General features: G+C 38.5%; 1 protein-coding gene across 1 annotated transcript; it reads right to left on the reverse strand.

Annotated features, from left to right (window-relative positions):
* Window positions 1–990: 990 nt before the first annotated feature.
* On the reverse strand, window positions 991–22799 carry LOC133530261 (isoleucine--tRNA ligase, mitochondrial). Its single transcript, XM_061868137.1, has 14 exons — window positions 22531–22799; window positions 22258–22380; window positions 19404–19696; window positions 17775–17885; window positions 16943–17056; window positions 15922–16121; window positions 15515–15681; window positions 10951–11071; window positions 10439–10548; window positions 10173–10339; window positions 9426–9552; window positions 5074–5225; window positions 3548–3682; window positions 991–2156 (listed from the first exon to the last, which is right to left on the reverse strand). The coding sequence occupies exons 1-14, from the start codon at window positions 22723–22725 to the stop codon at window positions 1313–1315; spliced, it is 2859 nt and encodes a 952-aa protein (XP_061724121.1). The 5' UTR covers window positions 22726–22799; the 3' UTR covers window positions 991–1312.
* Between the last annotated feature and the right edge of the window lie 60 nt (window positions 22800–22859).

Raw genomic sequence — 22859 nt, forward strand, 5'->3', positions numbered from 1 at the left:
TAACACTTCTTCTTCGCTTGGCAACAACTAATCTCGAGAAATGGCGTAGGCCGTAGGCACTTGTTTTTGTATATCCTCGTAAGGCCCAAGGTCCTACCTATAGGACTTATTCAGTTCGATGAAATTTAAATCATATTCAATTAGGACAGAGTTGCATTTGTTTTGTTTCGTGCAATTTTCAAACAAAATAAAATCTACTGTATTCCGTGCACTATAGGTTCAAATTCCAGTGGCAAATCTTGGATTCTTCATTTCTATGGTTGGGCCTTAAGAGGATATAATTAATTAGTATTATGGAATAATATTTACATCAATAAATTGCTCTCATAATTAGCTTAAGATAATTATACGTAATACTGTCTTACTATTCATAAGTGCCTGTTGCTAGGCCTACATGAATAAAGTATATTTGAACTGAACTCAGCCCACCATGAATAACGGTGGGCAAAAATAAACTTCTACGACTACTGCTACTTTGGATTTTTTAGAAGTATGCAGAAATGACAAGTGAGACTATGACAAGGGCAAACAATAATAGCGCTTTCTCTGCTACTCATGCTGAAAGTTCCGTAAGATTATCTCGTTCGGTCATCTCCCCCCTCCCCCATTTCATCTCTATGCAGTCAGCATCATTAGTAGCGGATGAAACAACGCGCCAAAAGTATCTGATATTCCGGATAACTTCTCCAAATATAGATATATATATCTAAAATTTACGTTCAAAAGTATATCATCTATAGTCTTAATTGTTCTACATATACAACTACCACTTATTGTTAAGCTGTTACAGAATGGTAGATACTTTTGAAACCTTGTTTGATCCGCTACTTTTGATGCTGACTGTACCTCGATCTATGGCAACACTTGACGTACCTTTGCCACAGAACCACAGATATAATGAATTAAGCTGATATTATTATATATTTTATTATATAGTCTGTGGCGTGGCTTGACGTTGGCACGTTGGCGTTTAATAAAAAGCAGTTATCATTTTCAAAAACATTCTTAATTTACACTTTCAGGACATTTACATTTAGACTACAACTAAAATAATCAGACAGAACTTTTCGTGGCAAAAAAGTGTGTTTGAGAAAATGAAACATCAATAAATCTGTTATAGTCATAGCTAAATTAATAAAAATGTAATATACTTGCTGAAAATTTACCGAGAAGTTTTAATAATACAAATTGATTACGTATCGGTACAATATTTACACAAAAAAAAAGTATTTTTATTTATTTAACAATGTTAACATTTCATTTTTTTTTGCCAGAAAAAGTTGTCTGAAAATAATATATTACTCTTTAGTGGCTACATCGACGCCATAGCAAGTTGACATCTCAAACACTTGTCACTATTTTCTTGCGCGTTATACTTGCGACACCGCAGACACTGCTCTCGGGAGCTCTCACTGACACTTACCACCCATTTCTCGACACTTTCGACACTCAGACACACATCTGACACTTCTAAAATCTCATTTAACACACTTTCATTTGTTTCATCTAAAGAATTTAAATCGTTTAATATGGAATATAGTGTAGGATTTAATTTTACTTCAACAGATAATTTTTTCAAGTTTTCGTTTTTAGTTAAAGCTGTTATATCTTTCTTTAATTCTAAAACTAAATCCATTATCGTTGTATCTACGCTTTGATTCTCTAAAACGGGTATATTTTGAGTGAAAAAGAACGGTTTTTCATATAAAGGATGATATTTCCATACCTCTTCGATTAAATGCGGCAAAATAGGTGCTATGGCCTTACATAGAGAGACTAGCATCGTGTGAGCCACCAACTGAGCCCCTATTCTGGCTTCTGACGCTTTAGGAGCACAGTATAATCTATCTTTAACGCAATGACAATATAAAGCTGATACCTTATTACTAATGAAATATAGTATGTTTTGGACTGCACTGTTATATCTCAACTCATTCATATTGTCGTGTACATCTTTTAAGAACTTGTACGTTTCTGCGACCATGTATTGATCGAAGTAGTTCAATGATGGGTTCTTAAGTGGGGGGAGGTCAATGACCCCTAGTAGATATTTCAAGATGGCGCGAATCCTGATGACCTCTGATTGGCAGTCGTCGAGGAGTTTCTTACGGACGATGATTTGTGTATGCTGTGTTCCGTGGCTGGCCACCCACCATCTATAATCATATTTAAAATTAAATAAATAAATATTGGAATATTAGAGATATATCCTGGTCACGGCACCACGTTGTAAATGGTCGGGTGGCAACCAAAACTCAGTAATTACTACCACAAGTTCAGGGCTATGTTGAACTGTACCATAGTACAAGAACAAGGTTGATCTTTGTTAAACCAAAATTCAAATACAAAATAAAATAAAAAATTCTACAAGTAGGCCTCAAGGGTTCTTTTACAAGTCAATATAACATTTATAGTTACATCATATAGTGACATGAAAAATACATAACACTTAAAATAAAATAAATAACTAATACAATACAATAGAGATGTATAGTCTCTATGGTTAAAAATACAATAAATCTGGAGATGTAAAAGGTCCCCAATGTCAGAGTACTAATACTAATAAGATTTGGAGGTGTAAAGTTTCTCCAAGTGTGAAAATAAAATGTATACTAAATAAATAAATCGCGTCTGGACTGTTAAGCTAGCAGTCTCATAAAACCCTTAACCCTTCGAACGCCACGCCTATCGTGCGCAGCGTGTTACCATGAACCTTGTGGGAATGCACGAAGGTTGATACTGGACTGTAGCCGTGTGCGTCAGTTGACAACTTTGGCGGTCAAAGGATTAATTATTATTTTGGAATTAGTGAGTTTTAAGATTAGAATAAATTTAAATTTGATGTAGATTTATTTGTAGTTTATTTAATATCCATAAACGTCCTACGTCCTACTTGAATAATAAAATATCTTTTCTCAAACTTGTTATGAAATGTTGACATGACTTACGTCAAATTAGGTCCGGGAATACTACATATCAGGTGCGATGAGTGAAGATGATATGTAAAGGAATTTCATACAGCCTTACACACCTAGGACTGTAAAGCAACCTTCTTTTGTTTTTTAACGTCAAATTGTGACACAAGGTCTTGGCATTCAACCATCAACAAATAATATTTTTCAGTTAGCTAGTTAGTACGGTGATCTGTTGTGCATATTCGTTGCTAAGCAACGGCGGTGGCACCGCTGATAGAGTGGCGAGCCGAGTAGTTCGCCAAAAAACAAATTGACTACAATTTTTTGTTTTAATTGCAAGTTTGAGAAAAGCACTATACACATCTCGGCGAGAAACGGGGTTGCCGGCCGCGTATCTCTATCCGTCTATATCTACTTGGCCTGCAACCCTTCGTTTCCCGGCCTCTATAGTAATGTACTATTATCTTTAACAGTGGAAAAATTACTGCCTTAGGTGAGACTTGCAGAGCGCTAGAGTATCGATTCAGAGGCAGCGAGTTCAATGCTATTAAGCATCGTTTGCAGACGTTTCTGTTTGTTAAAAAATAATTTAGTGTTTGCGACGCCTGACGAAATACACCTCAGTAACTTACCTCAACGTGTCGATGCCATACGCGGGCTGCTTGCCCCCGCCGTGTATGATCTGTTCCGGCGCGATCACGTTGCCCAGAGACTTGGACATCTTCCGCCTCTCCGCGTCCACCACGAAACCGTGCACGAAGATGCATCTGGCAAAACATAGTATTTTATAAAATACTAGCATCTGCCCGAGAAATCTTCCAAGTATACAGATGTTTTTTTAGGGTTCCGTACCCAAATGGCAAAAAATGGAAAAAAAACAATAAATTTTGGGGGTTCCCTATACTTTAGAACTGAAATTCAAAAAATCTTTTTTCATCAAACCCATACGTGTGGGGTATCTATGGATAGGTCTTCAAAAATGATATTTAGGTTTCTAATATCATTTTTTTCTAAACTGAATAGTTTGCGCGAGAAACACTTCCAAAGTGGTAAAATGTGTCCCCCCCCCCCACCCTGTAACTTCTCAAATAACAGAATGAAAAATCTAAAAAACATATATGATATACATTACCATGCAAACTTTCACCGAAAATTGGTTGGAATGAGAACAAGTAAGTAGTTTTTTTTAATACGTCATAAATGGCACGGAACCCTTCATGGGTGAGTCCGACTCGCACTTGGCCGCTTTTTTATAACCTATATATTCACATCGTAAAATATTGCAGGTTATTAGAAAGACATTCTGTATATTGTTAAATTACCCTCTACCCATATTCAGAGCGGATGAATTTTTAAATCATAAGTTTTTTACATACACTTCATCATTGATGACTGTACATTGGTGCCAACATTAATATTCTTCGAACCACGGGGCAGAATAGTAATAAACTAGTTGCTCTGTGTAGCACCTCGCAATAAACTTAAAAAAAAAACATACATTATGACAGCGAACTTACAATGGTCTTAAGTGCCATAGAGGCATACACCCTACTGGCACATACATCCTAATATGCCAATTTCCACCATTTTAAACATTTTTTATATAAAAAAAACCGGCCAAGTGCGAGTCGGACTCGGAGTTCAAATTTATGATTTTTGCAATTTTTCCTTTATCTGTGCTATAGGACGTTGATTCGTACCAAATTTCAAGATTCTGAGTTCACGGGAAGTACCCTATAGGTTTTGATTCCCTTGCGAGTGTCGAAAATTTGCGGCATAAACGGCTGTATCTTATGATCGCGTTGTCTTAGAAGTTTGATTTTTTCACAGCTCCAAGGGACAGTAGACTTTCCTGAGAAAAAGGACGCCTTCCTGAGAAAAAAGTTCTTGACAGACAGACAGACGGACGGACGGACAACAAAGTGATCCTATAAGGGTTCCGTTTTTCTCTTTCGAGGTACGGAACCCTAAAAACGAAACATCAGACAATCTAACTACTACCTATACCTGCTCACTAAATTTGATGAGAACCAGTTGAGAAATGCGACCCGCATAGGCATCCGGACATACGAAAGCATTTTCACCCAACACCCAAGCTGAACCGGCTTCGCTAACGCTCGGCTAAAAAGTTGATCCGGCCAAGTAGCCGTGTTCATACTTGTATGGGGCGCGGCCGGCGACGGCGGCGCTCGTCAGCAGGGAGCTCTGGAACCAGCCCGTCAGCTGGTCCACGCCCTCGCTGCACAGCGCGGCCGGCGCCGGCAGCGTCCGCCACGACGACCCCGAGTCCAGCCAGATGTCCATTATATCCTGGAATATACAACTCAACAACAAACAATACGAAACAGACAGACACATCATACGAGTAAACATATTGTCGTGTGACGGCTGCAATTTGGTTTGATTGAAAGCATTGGGAGAATAAGTGATAAGTCGATGACGTCGATGTCGATAAAAATACACTATACACCGTGTTTTTATTGAATTCCGTTAACTTCGGGGCATAAGTAAGTACAATTAAGGAAACTAAATGACATAGGTAATTTTCGAAAAAAATTTATTTTTTTATTTTTATTATATTGAAATTTTTTAAAGTAGTAAATGTTGCATATAGCTTTGTTGTAACACGGGCATTGCATTTAACTCAACCAAACAATTGAAAACTGTGACATATCAATGTCATTTCGAAAACCGGAAGTCCGAGATAATACTTACGTTTAGTAGCAAATGTATACATTCGTACTAAACACTAATCAATATGAAAACAGGCCTTAAGGCAAGTGTACACGCTCGTAGGGGCCTTATACGATAAAAAATAATTGTTGATTATCTCCAAAATGGGGCTAATTAGAATACCGGTGTCTTTGAGAAAGTTACTTATTTTTTTCATTTATTTTTCAAAGGCACATACATAATCAATTTTTCCTACTCCTCTACTGTTATCTGTCATTTATGCATTCATTAACACGAATATAAGAACATACATAAAAGATTTCAAGAAAAGTCTATATTGTCTATTCCTCATAAAAGCTCTTGTGCTTTTATAAGCTATAACGTTACTGCGATTAATGGCTACCAACCTAACAAAACCAAAACGAATACAGTTTTAAACTAAGTGCATTGCTGCCAACTTACAAAATATTCATTTGGTTGCATAGTAAAAATAATTACTTCATAAGTCAGAAACACGCATGTGACACCCGTAATATAGCAACACCCATAGACTACGAAGACCGCTTAGCGTTGCTTATTAGTCTCCGTAGGCTACGGTGGCCAAAATTGAGAAAAAACTGTCCAAAAAATTAATTTAGCAAGTAGCAAGTACCAGGGCCTCATGAGTTACGAGGAGGTGTCGCGGACCGACCGGCCGCGGCCCGGGGCGGGCCGGGCGCGTAACAAGGTATGCTCGCGCGTCTTGGCTATATACTTTTGCTGTAATTTGTTTACCTAAATTAAGATTTATTTTTGTTGACTCGTAGGAAAAATATTGTATGCAACGTTGTATAAGTAGGTCAAAAAATTCTCGTGGCGTATTCCTTTACAATGTTCGCCTACGCCTTCGGCTCCGGCTCACATTGTAACTCACGCCACTCGCCTTTTTTGACCCTTCTTATACAACTGTTGCATAAAATACTATTAAAGTTACTCGCCAAACTGCTTTTGCGGTTAATTACCACTTGCACTTAATTTAAGCCCAGGAATGCACCCTTGAAATTGACGGAAATAAAAAAAAACACGGTGTATATATATCGGAGAACGACTGAATTGTCTCATCTATCGCCTTTAAGAGGCGTTTCATCACGCCGTATCTGACAAATAGAGCAAACTAGAGTGTTACGTTACACCTGAGTGGCGTTTGACACAGTTCCGCCAAGGCGCCATAGAGTGCGCTGTTAAAACAATTGGCTACTTGACTGTTTTTTTGTAAATAATGTCAAACGATCTTTATTTTCCTGAGGATCAAATGTCTATATGGGACTCATGGCATTTAAGCAACACAAAGATCAGAAATGAGAGTTAAAGTCTGACGCTCGCACTTGACGATGGAAACGCCTCTAACAAAATGATAAGGTGATATGACGTCACATCATATAAGTCTGTCCTAAATGTATGGAAGATCAAGGAAATTGCCATTTCGACCCTGAAATATTGCGTTTATGTGTATAGTTGTCGTACAATTTATTTTTCAATAAAATTTAAGGAATCGAATGGTACCATTTTCTTTTCTATTTTAGAAAAACAAAAAACAATTTTTTTTTTGAGACTTCGGAGCCTTGTATTTTTTTATAATCTCAATATAATTTTTTTAATTTCACTTTTTTATAATGGATGGCTCATTTTCTATCCATTTAACTAAATTTTGTTATAATATTCAACATGTGTCAAGTACCCAATTGAAATCAAGAACAACTGAAGTTATGCTGTCAATCTCCAGAAGAGGACGGGAGGAGGTGACGTCGCCGGCGGTTTTTGGGTCAAACCCACTGGCTTGCTTACGATAAGAAATGTGACGTGTGCTGTGATTTGTAATCAGTATTGTCCAGTAAAAACTGTGAGTCGAACGTCGTGTTTCATGGAAAGCCCTCGTCATCCATTATTGAAGCTTTTAATGTGCTTTATCTATTATGATACGCCCACGATTCCCGACATACACCTTGTTTTTTTGAATTCCGTTAACTTCGGGGTATTGGTAAATAACTTTATATGTAACTAACTTTTTCTTCCTATTTAGTTACATATATACAAAGTCTAAGTAATTAGTTTATGTGCATACGTATATATACTTAGTCTCTCTAAACACGTAATGTTGTAAACCGCATGTTAGTGTTAAGTATTAAGTGGTATTAGGTATATGTGACGATCCACGGTAAAAGGTACCTTATGGCGGTTGGCGCTTACGCTGTTATTTACGACGCTCCAATACTAATGCCATGCTATGCAACGTAAGCGCCAACCGCCATAAGGTACCTTTTACCGTGGATCGTCACATATGTTCTTCGTGAGATACGTATATGGAAGCATCTGTATTTAAGGACATTTATGCTGGGTGTGTAATGTTTTTAATAATAACAATTTGCGAAATTTCATTTTGCATAATTTGAATTGCATAATTTTGAAATGCAGAAATTATGATTTGGTATAAAAACAAATACAATAAAAACGAATTGCATAATTTCGAAAGTAATTATAGTTTAGTAGCATAGTAATGTATTTGCATAACAGGCAACCAGTATAATGTTCACTTTGTATACTATTATATACTCAGAACGTTTTTTATTCATGAAAACCAACAGCATAATATTGAAGGTGTGGTTTCACAATCAAACCACGGGAAATCGTTCATAAACTTTATTTGATTGAGTTTGCAGAAAGTTTAACAACACTGAATTACTAATTAATAAAAAAACATAAAACATTATATTTGCATGGAACATAATCGATTTTTCTAAGCGTCAAACTTACCTACATCCGTACTTTACGTCTGTCGACATATATCATTTTACCGCAAAGCAGCGGCCAGTGTGAGTTGGAACCTTTGTGGTTCCTAAAGGATTCAGATAAACTTCATATAAACGCCTAGTGAAAATGAACAAGCAAAAATACAATTTCCAAGACATATGGTTCTCCCCATATGGTCGCAGTTCTACCTAACACTCCTCCTCGCTTCGCTCGTCGTCGTACCTAACGGCGACCAGCTTTAAAGTTGAATAGGTAGATTGTTGTATAATTACTATAATTTAATAGTTTGATTGACACCAAGTATATTTATCATAGAACACTATGTCACCATTCGTTAAAATTTAGTACTATATTTTAATTATTATACGAAATGAATGTTATAACAAGTAAAATTATTCCTAAGGATTGTTATGAAGAATGTTTTTATGATGATAGAGCATTCTGTCATTAAATTAGTATGACTAACAACTTTATATGTTTTGTTTTTATACATAATGTTTATTATGAGTTTCAATAGTAGTTAAATGAAATTATGCTAAAAGTTTGTATTAAAATTGAACGGCACCCATTTATGCTATTTAAGTCTTTTTTGTTCATGCTATGTATGTTTTCTGTGTTATCTCCTCAACAAATAAATAAATACGTTTAAGGAAACTACATGACATAGTTAATTTTCTTTTTTTTATTATAAAAAGTAATTAAATGTTGCATATAGCGTTGTTGTTGCACGGGCATTACATTTATCTCAATCAAACAATTGAAAACTGTGACATGTCAATGTCATTTGGAACATCGATCGTCCGAGATAGTACTTACGTTTAGTAGCAAATTTATTAACCCGTACTACACACTAATCAATATGTGAACGGGCTCTAAGGTAAGTGTATACACTCGTAAGAGCTTTATAAGATAAAAATAAAATGTTGATTATCTCCGAAATGGAGTTAATTAGAATACCGGTGTCTTTGAGAAAGTTACTTAATTTAAGCTCAGGAATGCACCCTTGAAATTAACGCAAATCAAAAAAAACACGGTGTATAGATAAAATACCTCTCCTTTGGTGACCTCTGCGACGTTAACCCCGAGTTCCTCGGCCAGCGCCGGCGGCAGCAGCTCGGCCGCCGGCGCCGTCCACCACGCGTCCGCCCCGCGCTGCAGCAGGCGGGCGATGACGCGCCTGCCCACATCATAACGAGATACTAATTAAAATTATATAACAGTACCTCTTATCGCATACAATCTGAATATACTATTTGAATTCCAGAGATACGGAATCCGCTAAAGCACTGGACTTAAATCGACCGGGATATGAACCGTGATTTGATTACCTTTTACAGCCGACGCGCACGCATGAGGGTAGACCGAGCTCGGTCTACACAATTTTAACACCTACCCGCTATCTCCAGTTACCCGTGAACAAGATGCATGTAGCTGCGTCGAAATATCGGGAGCTCGAAAACAAAAAAAGGTCATCGGTTCATATCCCGGTCGATTCAAGTCTAGTGAAAGTAACCGTGAATCATTCAGAACTGTCATCCGCCAAAGCATTCGACAAAGTTGGTCGCAATATCTTTTCTACACTAAAACCAAACACATTATATTTACAGAATGTTTTTACTTAGATTGTTAAACTGTTACCTCCGAAATCGTTCGCGACTCGTTAACATCCGCGGCTGTTATTTTCTTCCGTTTCATGGTAGTTCTGGTGTACCACAGGGATCCAAACGAAGCCCTCTTTTGTTTCTTATATTTATCGAGTATTAGCTAGATAGCACTAAATGTAAACAAGAATGCAACCTGTGGACTATAGGCTTCCCGTCATGATAGAGACACGGTATGGGCACGCCCCAGGCGCGCTGCCGCGACACGCACCAGTAGGCGCGCGCGGCGACGCGGGCCCGGAAGCCTTGCCGGGACTGCTGCGCGCTGGAGGACGGCAGGATCTCAACGCGTTCCAATGCTTCCTGGTGAATAGTAGATGGGATACTTTGATGAAGAGACCTTTTTTATAGAATTTTTATATTGTTGGAGTTTAGTTCTTAAGAAACAATACGGATACTTACTAAAGCCTTCTTCTTCAAGGCCTCGGTATGAATGAACCACTGGTGGCTGGCCCGCAATATGACCGGCTTCTTGGTCCGCCAGTCCAGCGGGTACGAGTGCGTGTGGACACCTAGGAAAATATGTAGCCGAGGGATGAAAGGCACTCATGGTGTACACTGAAATGGTGCTTTTCACCCGAGTTAAACACTCTAATTTTCATTTCGACGAAATCGTACATGTAATATAAAAGAAAAAATCTACTGGGAAGTAAAATGTTCTAGTGCAGAACGTATCATTTTTGCACACTTATTAGAACAACAACGACCCACTTTCACAGCATGAGACATCAAAAACAACTAAATATACATAACAGCCCAAAACTAACTAAAAACAATTACACAAAATTAAATTGCGTTTAACGGTCCTCACGCAGCTTGGTGTCGCGGTGTGAGCCACATGGCACACTCCTCGACGCTGATCATCAGCGAGGCCCAGTGGACGGGCTCGGTGACCCTCAGTACAGGGACTATACCTCGCCTCAACACCTGGTCGCCGAGCAGCGAGATGACGGCCTCCTGCCCGCGGCCGAGCACGAAGAGGCCGTTCAGAGAGCCGAGGTCGCGGTACAGCCCGGATTCGTCCACGTTGCATTCCTGAAACCGTATGATTTAACTGGTAACTGGTAGAAATTGATGTTTGGATCAGAAGAAAGTCTAACCATATTTTTCTTCGGACCAAAATATCTTTTGACTGACTATTTACGGTGTAGTAAGTTCGTGTTGTTCCCACACTCTTACTGAGCGTTAGCAGGAGCGAGATGAAAGTGCGTGCTCGGGAGCGCGGATATCATGTTTATTAATTTTATTTCCTTGTGTCCCTAAAAAAATAAAAATAGATAGATAGATAGAATACTCTTTATTGGCACACCTCAGTAAAAATATACAAGAAAAATAAACCATTGATTAAATTTAGAGGCAGACAACAGGCGGTCTTATCGCTAAAAAGCGATCTCTTCCAGACAACCTTTGGGTAGCGGAAATAGAGAAGTTAATCGAAAAAGTAGGTGTTGCTAAACCGTTATGAAGCCTACATTCACACACACAATTACAGTGAATAAACATACACATATAAGGAATACAAATAGACATACATAAACATACATATAAATATATATAAAATTAACCGAAACATAGCTAAATAAAAACCAGCCAAGAGCATGTCGGGCCACGCTCAGTGTAGGGTTCCGTAGTTACTCTTCCGTCACAATAAGCTAAACTGGAGCTTAAAGTGTAGTAAATGGTACCTTTCACCCGAGTTAAACAAATAGGCAAATTTGCATAATCGGTACCTAATTAAAGTAAGTCTTTTTACTATGAAGGGAAAACTTTTTGCGATAACTCAAAAACAGCTAAACTGATCATGTCCGCTATAGTTTTCGTTTAATGTCTTTCTTAAGCTCTACTTCCACGATTTTTTTCATATTTTTTGGACCTATGGTTCAAAAGTTAGAGGGGGGGGGACACATTTTTTTTTTCTTTCGGAGCGATTATCTCCGAATATATTCACTTTATCAAAAAATGTTCCTTGAAAACCCCTATTAGTTTTGAAAGACCTTTCCAACGATACCTCACACTCTAGGGTTGAAGCGAAAAAAAAAATTCACCCCCACTTTACGAGTAGGGGAGGTACCCTAAAAAAAATTAAATTTTTAGATTTTATTGTACGACTTTGTCGGCTTTATTGATTTATATATCCATGCCAAATTTCAGCTCTCTAGCACTAACGACCACGGAGCAAAGCCTCGGACAGACAGACAGACAGACAGACAGACAGACAGACAGACAGACAGACAGACAGACAGACAGACGGACATGGCGAAACTATAAGGGTTCCGTTTTATGCCATTTGGCTACGGAACCCTAATATGACAGCAGCATGTCACAGAGTAAAAATAACTATGTACTATATAAACACTAAGGGAGAGATAAATAATGTTCTTCACAGCAAGAGATTGAGCGCATCTAATGCCAACGGGCGAGGAGTTCCAGAGTCGGACAGCTTGAAAAGTAAATGAAGTGTTGTAAAATTTTGTAGAAGAAGATGGGAATAAGTAATCGCCGAGCTCCCTCAACCATAATATTGCGCTTTTTAGGGTTCCGTAGCCAAATGGCAAAAAACGGAACCCTTATAGATTCGTCATGTCCGTCTGTCTGTCCGATTCTGTCACAGCCACTTTTTTCCGAAACTATAAGAGCTATACTGTTCAAACTTAGTAAGTGGATGTATTCTATGAACCGCATTAAGATGTTCACACAAAAATAGAAAAAAAAAACAATAAATTTTGGGGGTTCCCCATACTTAGAACTGAAACTCAAAAAATATTTTTTCATCAAACCCATACGTGTGGGGTATCTATGGATAGGTCTTCAAAAATGATATTGAGGTTTCTACTATCATTTTTTTCTAAAATGAATAGTTTGCGCGAGAGACACTTCCAAAGTGGTAAAATGTGTGTCCCCCTCCCCGTAACTTCTAAAATAACGGAATGAAAAAACTAAAAAAAATATATGATATACATTGCCATGCAAACTTCCACCGAAAATTGGTTCGAACGAGATCTAGTAAGTAGTTTTTTTTAATACATCATAAAAATTAAAAAAAAAAATTTTTTTCATCAAACCCATACGTGTGGGGTATCTATGGATAGGTCTTCAAAAATGATATTTAGGTTTCTAATATATTTTTTTTCTAAACTGAATAGTTTGCGCGAGAGACACTTCCAAAGTGAAAAAATGTGTGTCCCCCCCCTGTAACTTCTAAAATAACAGAATGAAAAATCTAAAAAAAATATATGATATACATTACCATGCAAACTTCCACCGAAAATTGGTTTGAACGAGATCTAGTGAATAGTTTTTTTTTTAATACGTCAATAAATTAAAAAAAAATTTTTTTCATCAAACCCATACGTGTGGGGTATCTATGGATAGGTCTTCAAAAATGATATTTAGGTTCCTAACATCATTTTTTTCTAAACTGAATAGTTTGCGCGAGAGACAGTTCCAAAGTGGTAAAATGTGTGTCCAAAGTGGTAAAATGTTGAACAAGATCTAGCAAGTAGATTTTTTTTTAATACGTCTTAAATGGTACGGAACCCTTCATGCGCGAGTCCGACTCGCACTTGGCCGCTTTTTTAGAAATATTTTTCATATGATTAGCGTTTGTGCAAAATGTGTTATAATTTTTTTAAATGCATATTAGACCTATGTACGCAATTTTTTTTCTATCGAACGCAAATCAAAAACTCAGGATTCCAATAACTGAAATCCCTCGTGAAAGCCCTCGAGATTGCTAATTAAATTCATGGCAGCCGTATTGTGATCCAAAACACGACTTTTTAAATCCATTTTGTGAGTAGGTTCACCTTAATTGTTTGAATTCTTGAAATATTTGTCGCGAGCTCTTACGATCCTAACAGGAGAAAAATGTGTCCCGAAATGTCCATACATTTTTCTATACCTCCATTCCTGTCACACGAAGTCTATGGAAAATTGTAACTGAATCGAAATAAAAATCATTAGACACTTTTTTGTTCTATTAGGACAGAAAGTGATTTTGAGTAGATATAACTTTATATTATATTATATATTATAGCCTTTTGTCATGACACCCAAATGCTGTTTATTTGTTTATTCGTTGATGTGTTGTTAAGTGTATTGGGTGCCCGCTTGCCAGTCGGCATAGGCCTCCTCCAGCCTTCTCCATTCGTTCCTGTCTCTGGCAACCCTGCTCCATGTGGCACCAGCAACAGGCCTGATGTAATATAACTTAAAAATATCCAAATAATTAAAGTGTAGCGTGCAACTTTAAATCAGACTATCCATTTATATTCGTGAACTCCTATTTGATCTGTATTTTGCGCATCATCTTACTGATAAATCTCCCAGAGTCCTCACGACACAGGCTTGACCTAGTGTGCGGGCTACTGCTAACCAAATTGTAATATTTGTAAGTGAAACCGACTCGCGTTATATATATCTCATCTTTTCTTCGGCACTTACCAGCGGTATATTGTGTTCCAGCCCCACTAGGAAGTCCTCGGGGCCGTGTGCGGGGGCAGTGTGCACTAGAGGCCTTTAGAGGCCGACACATGATGTACTGCGAGGAGTGGGAACGACTGGTCGATTATCCTGTGGTGGTACAAATGTAAAAGCACTTACCACCGCTATATTGTGTTCCAGCCCCACTAGGAAGTCCTCGGGGCCGTGTGCACTAGAGGCCTTTAGAGGCCGACACATGATGTACTGCGAGGAGTGGGAACGACTGGTCGAGTATCCTGTGGTGGTACAAATGTAAAAGCACTTACCACCGGTATATTGTGTTCCAGCCCCACTAGGAAGTCCTCGGGGCCGTGTGCACTAGAGGCCTTTAGAGGCCGACACATGATGTACTGCGAGGAGTGGGAACGACTGGTCGAGTATCCTGTGGTGGTACAAATGTAAAAGCACTTACCACCGGTATATTGTGTTCCAGCCCCACTAGGAAGTCCTCGGGGCCGTGTGCACTAGAGGCCTTTAGAGGCCGACACATGATGTACTGCGAGGAGTGGGAACGACTGGTCGAGTATCCTGTGGTGGTACAAATGTAAAAGCACTTACCACCGGTATATTGTGTTCCAGCCCCACTAGGAAGTCCTCGGGGCCGTGTGCACTAGAGGCCTTTAGAGGCCGACACATGATGTACTGCGAGGAGTGGGAACGACTGGTCGAGTATCCTGTGGTGGTACAAATGTAAAAGCACTTACCACCGGTATATTGTGTTCCAGCCCCACTAGGAAGTCCTCGGGGCCGTGTGCACTAGAGGCCTTTAGAGGCCGACACATGATGTACTGCGAGGAGTGGGAACGACTGGTCGAGTATCCTGTGGTGGTACAAATGTAAAAGCACTTACCACCGGTATATTGTGTTCCAGCCCCACTAGGAAGTCCTCGGGGCCGTGTGCACTAGAGGCCTTTAGAGGCCGACACATGATGTACTGCGAGGAGTGGGAACGACTGGTCGAGTATCCTGTGGTGGTACAAATGTAAAAGCACTTACCACCGGTATATTGTGTTCCAGCCCCACTAGGAAGTCCTCGGGGCCGTGTGCGGGGGCAGTGTGCACTAAGCCCGTGCCCTTGGAAGCTGTCACGTGACTTGCCGCGAGGAGTGGAAATGATTGGTTCAGTATCTTGTGGTGGTAGCGGGCGCCTGTGAGCGCAGCGCCTGAAAACAATGGGAACAACTGAAAAAAAGAACTCGTTACACAAAACAGTACTTTGGGGTACAGACTAGATCGATTTTTCGCCCCCGAAAACCCGCATATAGCAAATTTCATCGAATTCGTTAGAGCCGTTTCCGAGATCCCCGAAATACAAAAATTGCTCGTTTAAAGGAATGAGATTTTTCTTTTAAAAAGAATAAAAAAATACTAAATACTATATTTTTAAATTGAATTGAAAATACCTTCAACCTCTGCGATCCTCTGCACCGCTCGTTCTAGCGTGTTCTGCAACTGCTCAACCAGCTCGCTGGCCACGAGGAACAGCCCCCCGAGCCCTTCCACCCTTATGATGCTGTACAGGAGCTGTGCGCTGAAGCAGATGGCGCGATTAGCCACCAGCGTCCACGGGGTCGTCGTCCAGATGATAGCTGAGAGGGTCTCACTGAAAGAGGACCGTTTTTTTCTATACCTTCTTTTTTCAGGTTATATTTTTTATAACCTCAAAATAAAATATATGTATTCGTGACAATCACAAACCATGTATGAACGTACAGACAATGTACAGTCAGCCAAGAAAGTGGTTTACCACTTTTCGACTCTATTTGTCAAGTAATAGAGTCGAAAAGTGGTAAAACACTTTCTTGGCTGAGTGTACAGACAACAACAGCAAGAAAAGAAGACATCATTAGAAATGGACCCAACTCAGCATAATGCTAGCAAAAAAGCCAGCGCTGGTCTTCCGTAGGGTCCATTCGGTGACGCCACGACAGATAACACATAAAGATACCTACATATTTAAACATTACAAAAAACACACGAGGAATAATGAAGAAAAAGAAACAAACAAAATAGTACATTACGATACAAGTGCGAAAAATAGGAAATTCGAAACGAGTGGCGATAAATTAAAACACGACCGAAGGGAGTGTTTTAAATCGACACGAGTTGCGAATTACCTATTCGCACACACTTTGTGGTCCGTCCGTCTGTATGTTTGTCAAGACCCATTATCTCGGGAACGCGTGCAGGTATCGAGATAAAAGAAAATCAAAATTCTAAATTAACGTAAACAAAAATACGGCCGTATATGCCGCAAAAAGTGTATATTTCGTTCGACACTCTCAGGGGAATCAATTTATAGAGTATTTTCTATTGACCTAGAACTATGTATAAACTTGTAAAAAATAGTTTAAAATTGTACGGAACCCTCAGTGGGCGAGTCCGACTCGCACTTGTTGGGTTTCTTAGTACAATCTAGCTTACCCCTTCACAGCATCTCTGATGTTGTCCGGCACGGAGTCGAGCGGGAAGCTGACGTACACTTCTGTACTCTTGAACTGAGGGTCGTACTCCAACTCGGCTTCTGCTAGGGCTGTTCTGTCAACAGACAAATAAATAAATAAATATATAGGGAGCTGCATGAACTGTAGGAGGCAGCACAGGAGCCGTCAGATTTTTGGCGCGAGGCGTAAATGTAATGTTTATTGTTCCGATGTAGCCCACAAGATGGCAGAACCGACCGACTATGCACAAGAAAACACGTGACGTGTACATGTGCATGTTTATGGTTCCGATTCAGACCACAAGATGGCAGACCCTCCAACGCGCACGATCCCTATATATCTATGTATATAAATAAAAAATATATGTGATCGCATAACTTCCGAAAGACTGGACCGATTTGGCTATTTTGGTATTGAAATATTTGTGGAAGTCCAGGGAAGGTTTAGGTGATGAGAAAATTTGAAAAAAAAAGCGAGGAAAACAGTAAAAACAACGTTATTATTTTCCCACACCAACTGTTCCTACCTGCCAAACATTTGATTTGTCCCACTGCCGTAGTCCCCTTTCGTATAACATCGTGTGACAAGGAGAATGTGATAGTATTTTACTATGTTTTACCTGTCACACAAAGTTATACTAGTGGCCCGGAGACCTGTAGACCTCGCGAGCATAGTTGAATAAATGTATGGCTCCGCCATTTCAAAAATCGCTTAATCGACCATTTCGCTGAAATGGTCACCATTTCGCTAACACTCGGTCAATAACGTTATATACCAGCCAGTGTGGGGTGTGGGACCAAGAGAAGACTTACTTGGACGACGGCGACCAATAGACGGGCTTCAAAGCCCTAAAGATCAGCCCCTTCTCGTACATCTCGTAGAACAGCTCCAACTGGCTCTTCACATAGCCGTTATCCAGGGTCCTGTAACAAATACCCTTTTCACCACACCAGCTTATATAAACTCTTGTGAGTCATGATACCAAAAAACCGGACAAGTGCGAGACGGACTCGCCCACCGAGGGTTCCGTACTTTTTAGTATTTGTTGTTATAACGGCAACAGAAACACATCATCTATGAAAATTTCAACTGTCTAGCTATCACGGTTCACGCACGGACGGCGGAGTCTTAGTAATAGGGTTCCGTAGCCAAATGGCAAAAAACGGAACCCTTATAGATTCGTCATATCCGTCTGTCGGTCCGATTATGTCACAGCCACTTTTTTCCGAAACTATAAGAGCTATACTGTTCAAACTTGGTAAGTAGATGTATTCTATGAACCGCATTAAGATTTTTACACAAAAATAGAAAAAAAAAAAACAATAAATTTTGGGGGTTCCCCATACTTAGAACTGAAACTCAAAAAAAATTTTTTCATCAAAGCCATACGTGTGGGGTATCTATGGATAGGTCTTTAAAAATGATATTGAGGTTTCTAATATTTTTTTTTTCATAATTCATAATAATTCATAATTGCTGAACGAAGTGCTTAGATGTATTAGGTTGTTGTGAACTTATTGGAAAAAAAAATTCTGTGTTCAGGCCATGGTTGGAGGTGGATGGCTGGTTGTGTTTGTTGTCAGCATTAGTATGGGGAACCCCCAAAATTTATTGTTTTTTTCTATTTTTGTGTGAAAACCTTAATGCGGTTCATAGAATACATCTACTTACCAAGTTTGAACAGTATAGTTCCTATAGTTTCGGAAAAAAGTGGCTGTGACATAAACGGACAGACAGACGGACATGACGAATCTATAAGGATTCCGTTTATTGCCATTTGGCTACGGAACCCTAAAAACACACCAATAGTAGCGAGCATCAATAATATTCCGTTTGATCCTTGTTCTGTTTGATGTGTCAAAGTTAAATATCAAAAAGTGGCGCCATCTAATAGATCAAAGGCCAAAGGACATCGTTTCGAGCGATGGCGCCACAACCACAATCTTTGGGTTATGCCCGGTAAGATGGCGCCACTTTTCGACATTTAACAAATTCAACACATATCAGTGAAAAAATAAGGATCAAAGTCAAATGGCGTTCTAAAAGTTTGATCAATTCAAAATTTTTTTCTGCAAGTAGGCCTCAAGGGCTCTTTTACAAGTCAATACAACATTTATAGTAACATCATATGTATAGTGACATGAAAAATACATAACAACATTTATAAATACAACAGCCAATACCTGGGTAAACATTACATTATAATAATCTTAAAATAAATAATTACTACAATACAATAGAGATGTATAGTCTCTATGGTTTAAAATCATCATGTGTCGAAAGATGGCAGTAATTTTACGTAGCTACAAAGTTTTCTTTGACAATCACCTCTATTTCAAATCCTCTTTGATAATATGTATGTTTATTTTATATCTTAAAAAAAAAAGAATAGTATCTAAAAATAGGCAAGTATTGAAACCCCACCACTGATAGACACATACCTGTAACACTGCTTATCCCAATCAGCCATGACTCCCCAGCTCTCGAACTGTGCCTTCTGTCTCTCTATAGTTTCCAACGCAAACTTCCTCGCCACTTGACGTATTTCCACAGCACTAGATGGCGTTGTTTCTTGCTTTTGTGTTTCAATGTTAGATGGCGCTGATTTTTTTGTCGTTTTGGTTTGTTGGAGGGCTTTGAGCTCAATCGGGAGCCCGTGGCAGTCCCACCCGGGGACGTAGTGGACTTTGTGGCCGAGGAGGACTTGATGGCGGTTGTTTATGTCTTTTATTATCTGAAAAAATGGAAATTTATTTATTTTGTTGGATTTATATTAGTATTACTGCAATGTTCTGCCGCCAGAGTGCATCACTAGCACAAACCGTAAGGGCCACCCCATACTAGCGTCTAGTCAACTGTATGGCTGCTGCTTGACGCAACGTTGGTGCAACTGCGCAGCGACGCCATTTTCCATAGCGCTGACTAGACGGCGACGCTCATAAGACTTTAGTGTGGGGTGGTCATAAACCATACAGTAAGTTATATACTGTGCCATTATCAGTTTTTTGAGAACTTTTTACAGATTATTTGTTACAAATAAATAACAAACAAGGTGGTTTGTTTACTGTTTGTGCTAGTGGCGCCCCCTACGCTGAGTTTGTGTAATATTCTGTATTGCTTTGAAATAATGGTGCAAATATTTGCTATCAATGGGTGAGTGTAGGTAGCTCAGTTGGCAAAAGTGGCAGGTTGGTGTCCTAGAATTACGAGTTTGAGTCTTGCCAAATGAATTTTTTCCTTTATTTGATACAAAATATTTTATTTTTATTTTTAGGGTTCCGTACCAAAAATGTACAAAAGGAACCCTTATTAAGCAACTCTGGCCGTCAGTCCGTCTGTCTGTCTGTCTCTCTGTCACATCGCTAAATATCTCGAGAAGCACTTAAGCTATCGATTTGAAATTTGGAATAGTTGTGAAAAACGCTAACCCAGACACATTGAAAGAATTATTTTTTTTATTATTTTTAAGGTTTCGTAGCCAAAGGGCAAAAAACGGAACCCTTATAGATTCGTCATGTCCGTCTGTCTGTACGTTTATGTCACAGCCACTTTTTTCCGAAACTATAGGAGCTATACTGTTCAAACTTGGTAAGTAGATGTATTCTATGAACCGCATTAAGACTTTCACACAAAAATAGAAAAAAAAACCAATAAGTTTTGGGGGTTCCCCATACTTAGAACTGAAGCTCAAAAAATCTTTTTTCATCAAACCCATATGTGTGGGATAGGTCTTCAAAAATGATATTGAGGTTTCTAATATAATTTTTTTCTAAACTGAATAGTTTGCGCGAGAGACACTTCCAAAGTGGTAAAATGAGTGTCCCCCCACCCCTGTAACTTCTAAAATAAGAGAATGATAAACCTAAAAAAAATATATGATATACATTAACATGCAAACTTCCACCGAAAATTGGTTTGAATGAGAACTAGTAAGTAGTTTTTTTTTAAATACGTCATAAATGGCAAGGAACCCTTCAAAAATTCATTTGAAATCGGTTCACATGATATCTTCGAAAAACAATTTGCCGATAGATGGCGCTGAACATAAATATACTTAATATAGGTACTTCTGTTCAGGAGTCTTTTGCCTTTATAGTTACACAAGATAATGCTAAGTTTGTACGGAAGCCTCGGTGCGCGAGTAAAACGAACTCGCACTTGACCGGTTTTTTTTAAAATGATACTGCCTTACTTTGTTCTTCAAATCAGTGCAAAGTAAGACAGACTCTAAATTCTTATACCAATTTTTTGATAAAAGTTCACATTATCAAGAAAAAAACTGATGAGAGCATAATTATAAGGGATAATATAATAATTTTATACATACAATGAAATAAACAGTGAATTCTTATAAAGGGGCAGAAAGCCTCTGCCAAGGCAATTCTACACTGCCCGGTTTGTGCGCGAGGAAATTGCCTCACGCGTATGCTCACGCTGTGAGGACACGCAAAATAATGATGACTTGGCCGCACTGTCATTGCAATGCCATGCAGCTTGGCTCGGGCCAAATAACATTGGTCCTATTTACTTTATTACTTAGCAGTTGTCATGAAATACTAAAAGATCGCTTGCAGCGATAAGACCGCCTGTTGCTACTTTTCTTTACATTGTAACTCTGTTTTTAAATGTTTTCTTTGTGGTGCAATGAAGAATATTTACTTACAGTAGAATCCGTTTATTGTGACTCCGCCTATATTGACCAACCGGTTATTATGACGTAATTACACCACGAAGTTTGGTTTTCATATAAAATTCTTTATAAAAAAAGTCGGATATAATGACTTCCCTTACAGTGACATGTCGCTTATTATGACCCATTTTTAATAAATTATGTCCGGTTATAATGACAATAGTATTAGAGACTGTTTTTACAATAAAATGAAAAAAACAAAAGCAGTCAAAAATTACAGATTTCTTACAGTAAAAAATACACTTGTATGTGTTATAATGTGCTGATTATGTACAATTTTGATTTTGATTTAATATGTATGTAGACATATGTATTTACTATGTTTCTGTATTAAAATACTTAAGTACATACATATTTACATAAAAAAGGTTTTTCATTTCACAAAACGTTTTGTATGACGTCCGCTTATTATGACGTGTTTGTCAATTCCTTTCGATGTCATAATAAACGGATTCTACTGTACTTAGTTACTAACTAATAAAGTATTCAATAAATTAAGTCATGCACTCGGAGTCTTATGCAAAACTGTAACTTTGATTATTTCACCATGTCTAGATTAGTTTAATTTAATTATTTGTGAAACTGTAAAAAAGTATTTATAATACCTTATTAACAGCATGTCCCATGTGCAAATCTCCGTTAGCGTAGGGCGGCCCATCGTGCAACACGAACTCTGGCCCTTTCAGGTGTTGTCTCTGCCAGCTGTAAAGCTCAGAAAACTTCGCAGCCTAAAAATATACAACTTTCTTAACATGTACGTGTTGCGTTTGAAAAAGGCTTTTTCAAACGCAAATCGGTTTGACAACTAAGAGTTAACTTAAATAAGTCGTTAAAAAGGAGCAAAGAATTGTATAGAATCAATTTTATTCGTAATTTACCTTTTGAATCTCATCTTTTCTCGCACTATTAGATCGCGCAGGAAAGTCTGTTTTTGGGAAAAGAATTGTATGGGAGTATGTTTTTGTTTTTGGTTCTGCAGAACTTTTTAATCGTACGAGTCCTATTGGGACCCATTTTGTTATGGTTTTCTTATAATTTGTGTGGAAAACATTTAAGTTTCTACTGCATAACATAGTTTTTAGGTTATGTTATGCTCTGTAGTCTGTATTTTACAGTTAAGATTAAGACTATACATGACATTGACGTACAGGTTCGTAAATGTAATGTTGGTTGACCTGTCAAAATGGCTGCGATGGCGTTCTAAAAT

Source organism: Cydia pomonella, chromosome 22, assembly GCF_033807575.1.
Source record: "Cydia pomonella isolate Wapato2018A chromosome 22, ilCydPomo1, whole genome shotgun sequence".
NCBI classification, from domain to species: Eukaryota; Metazoa; Arthropoda; class Insecta; order Lepidoptera; family Tortricidae; genus Cydia; species Cydia pomonella.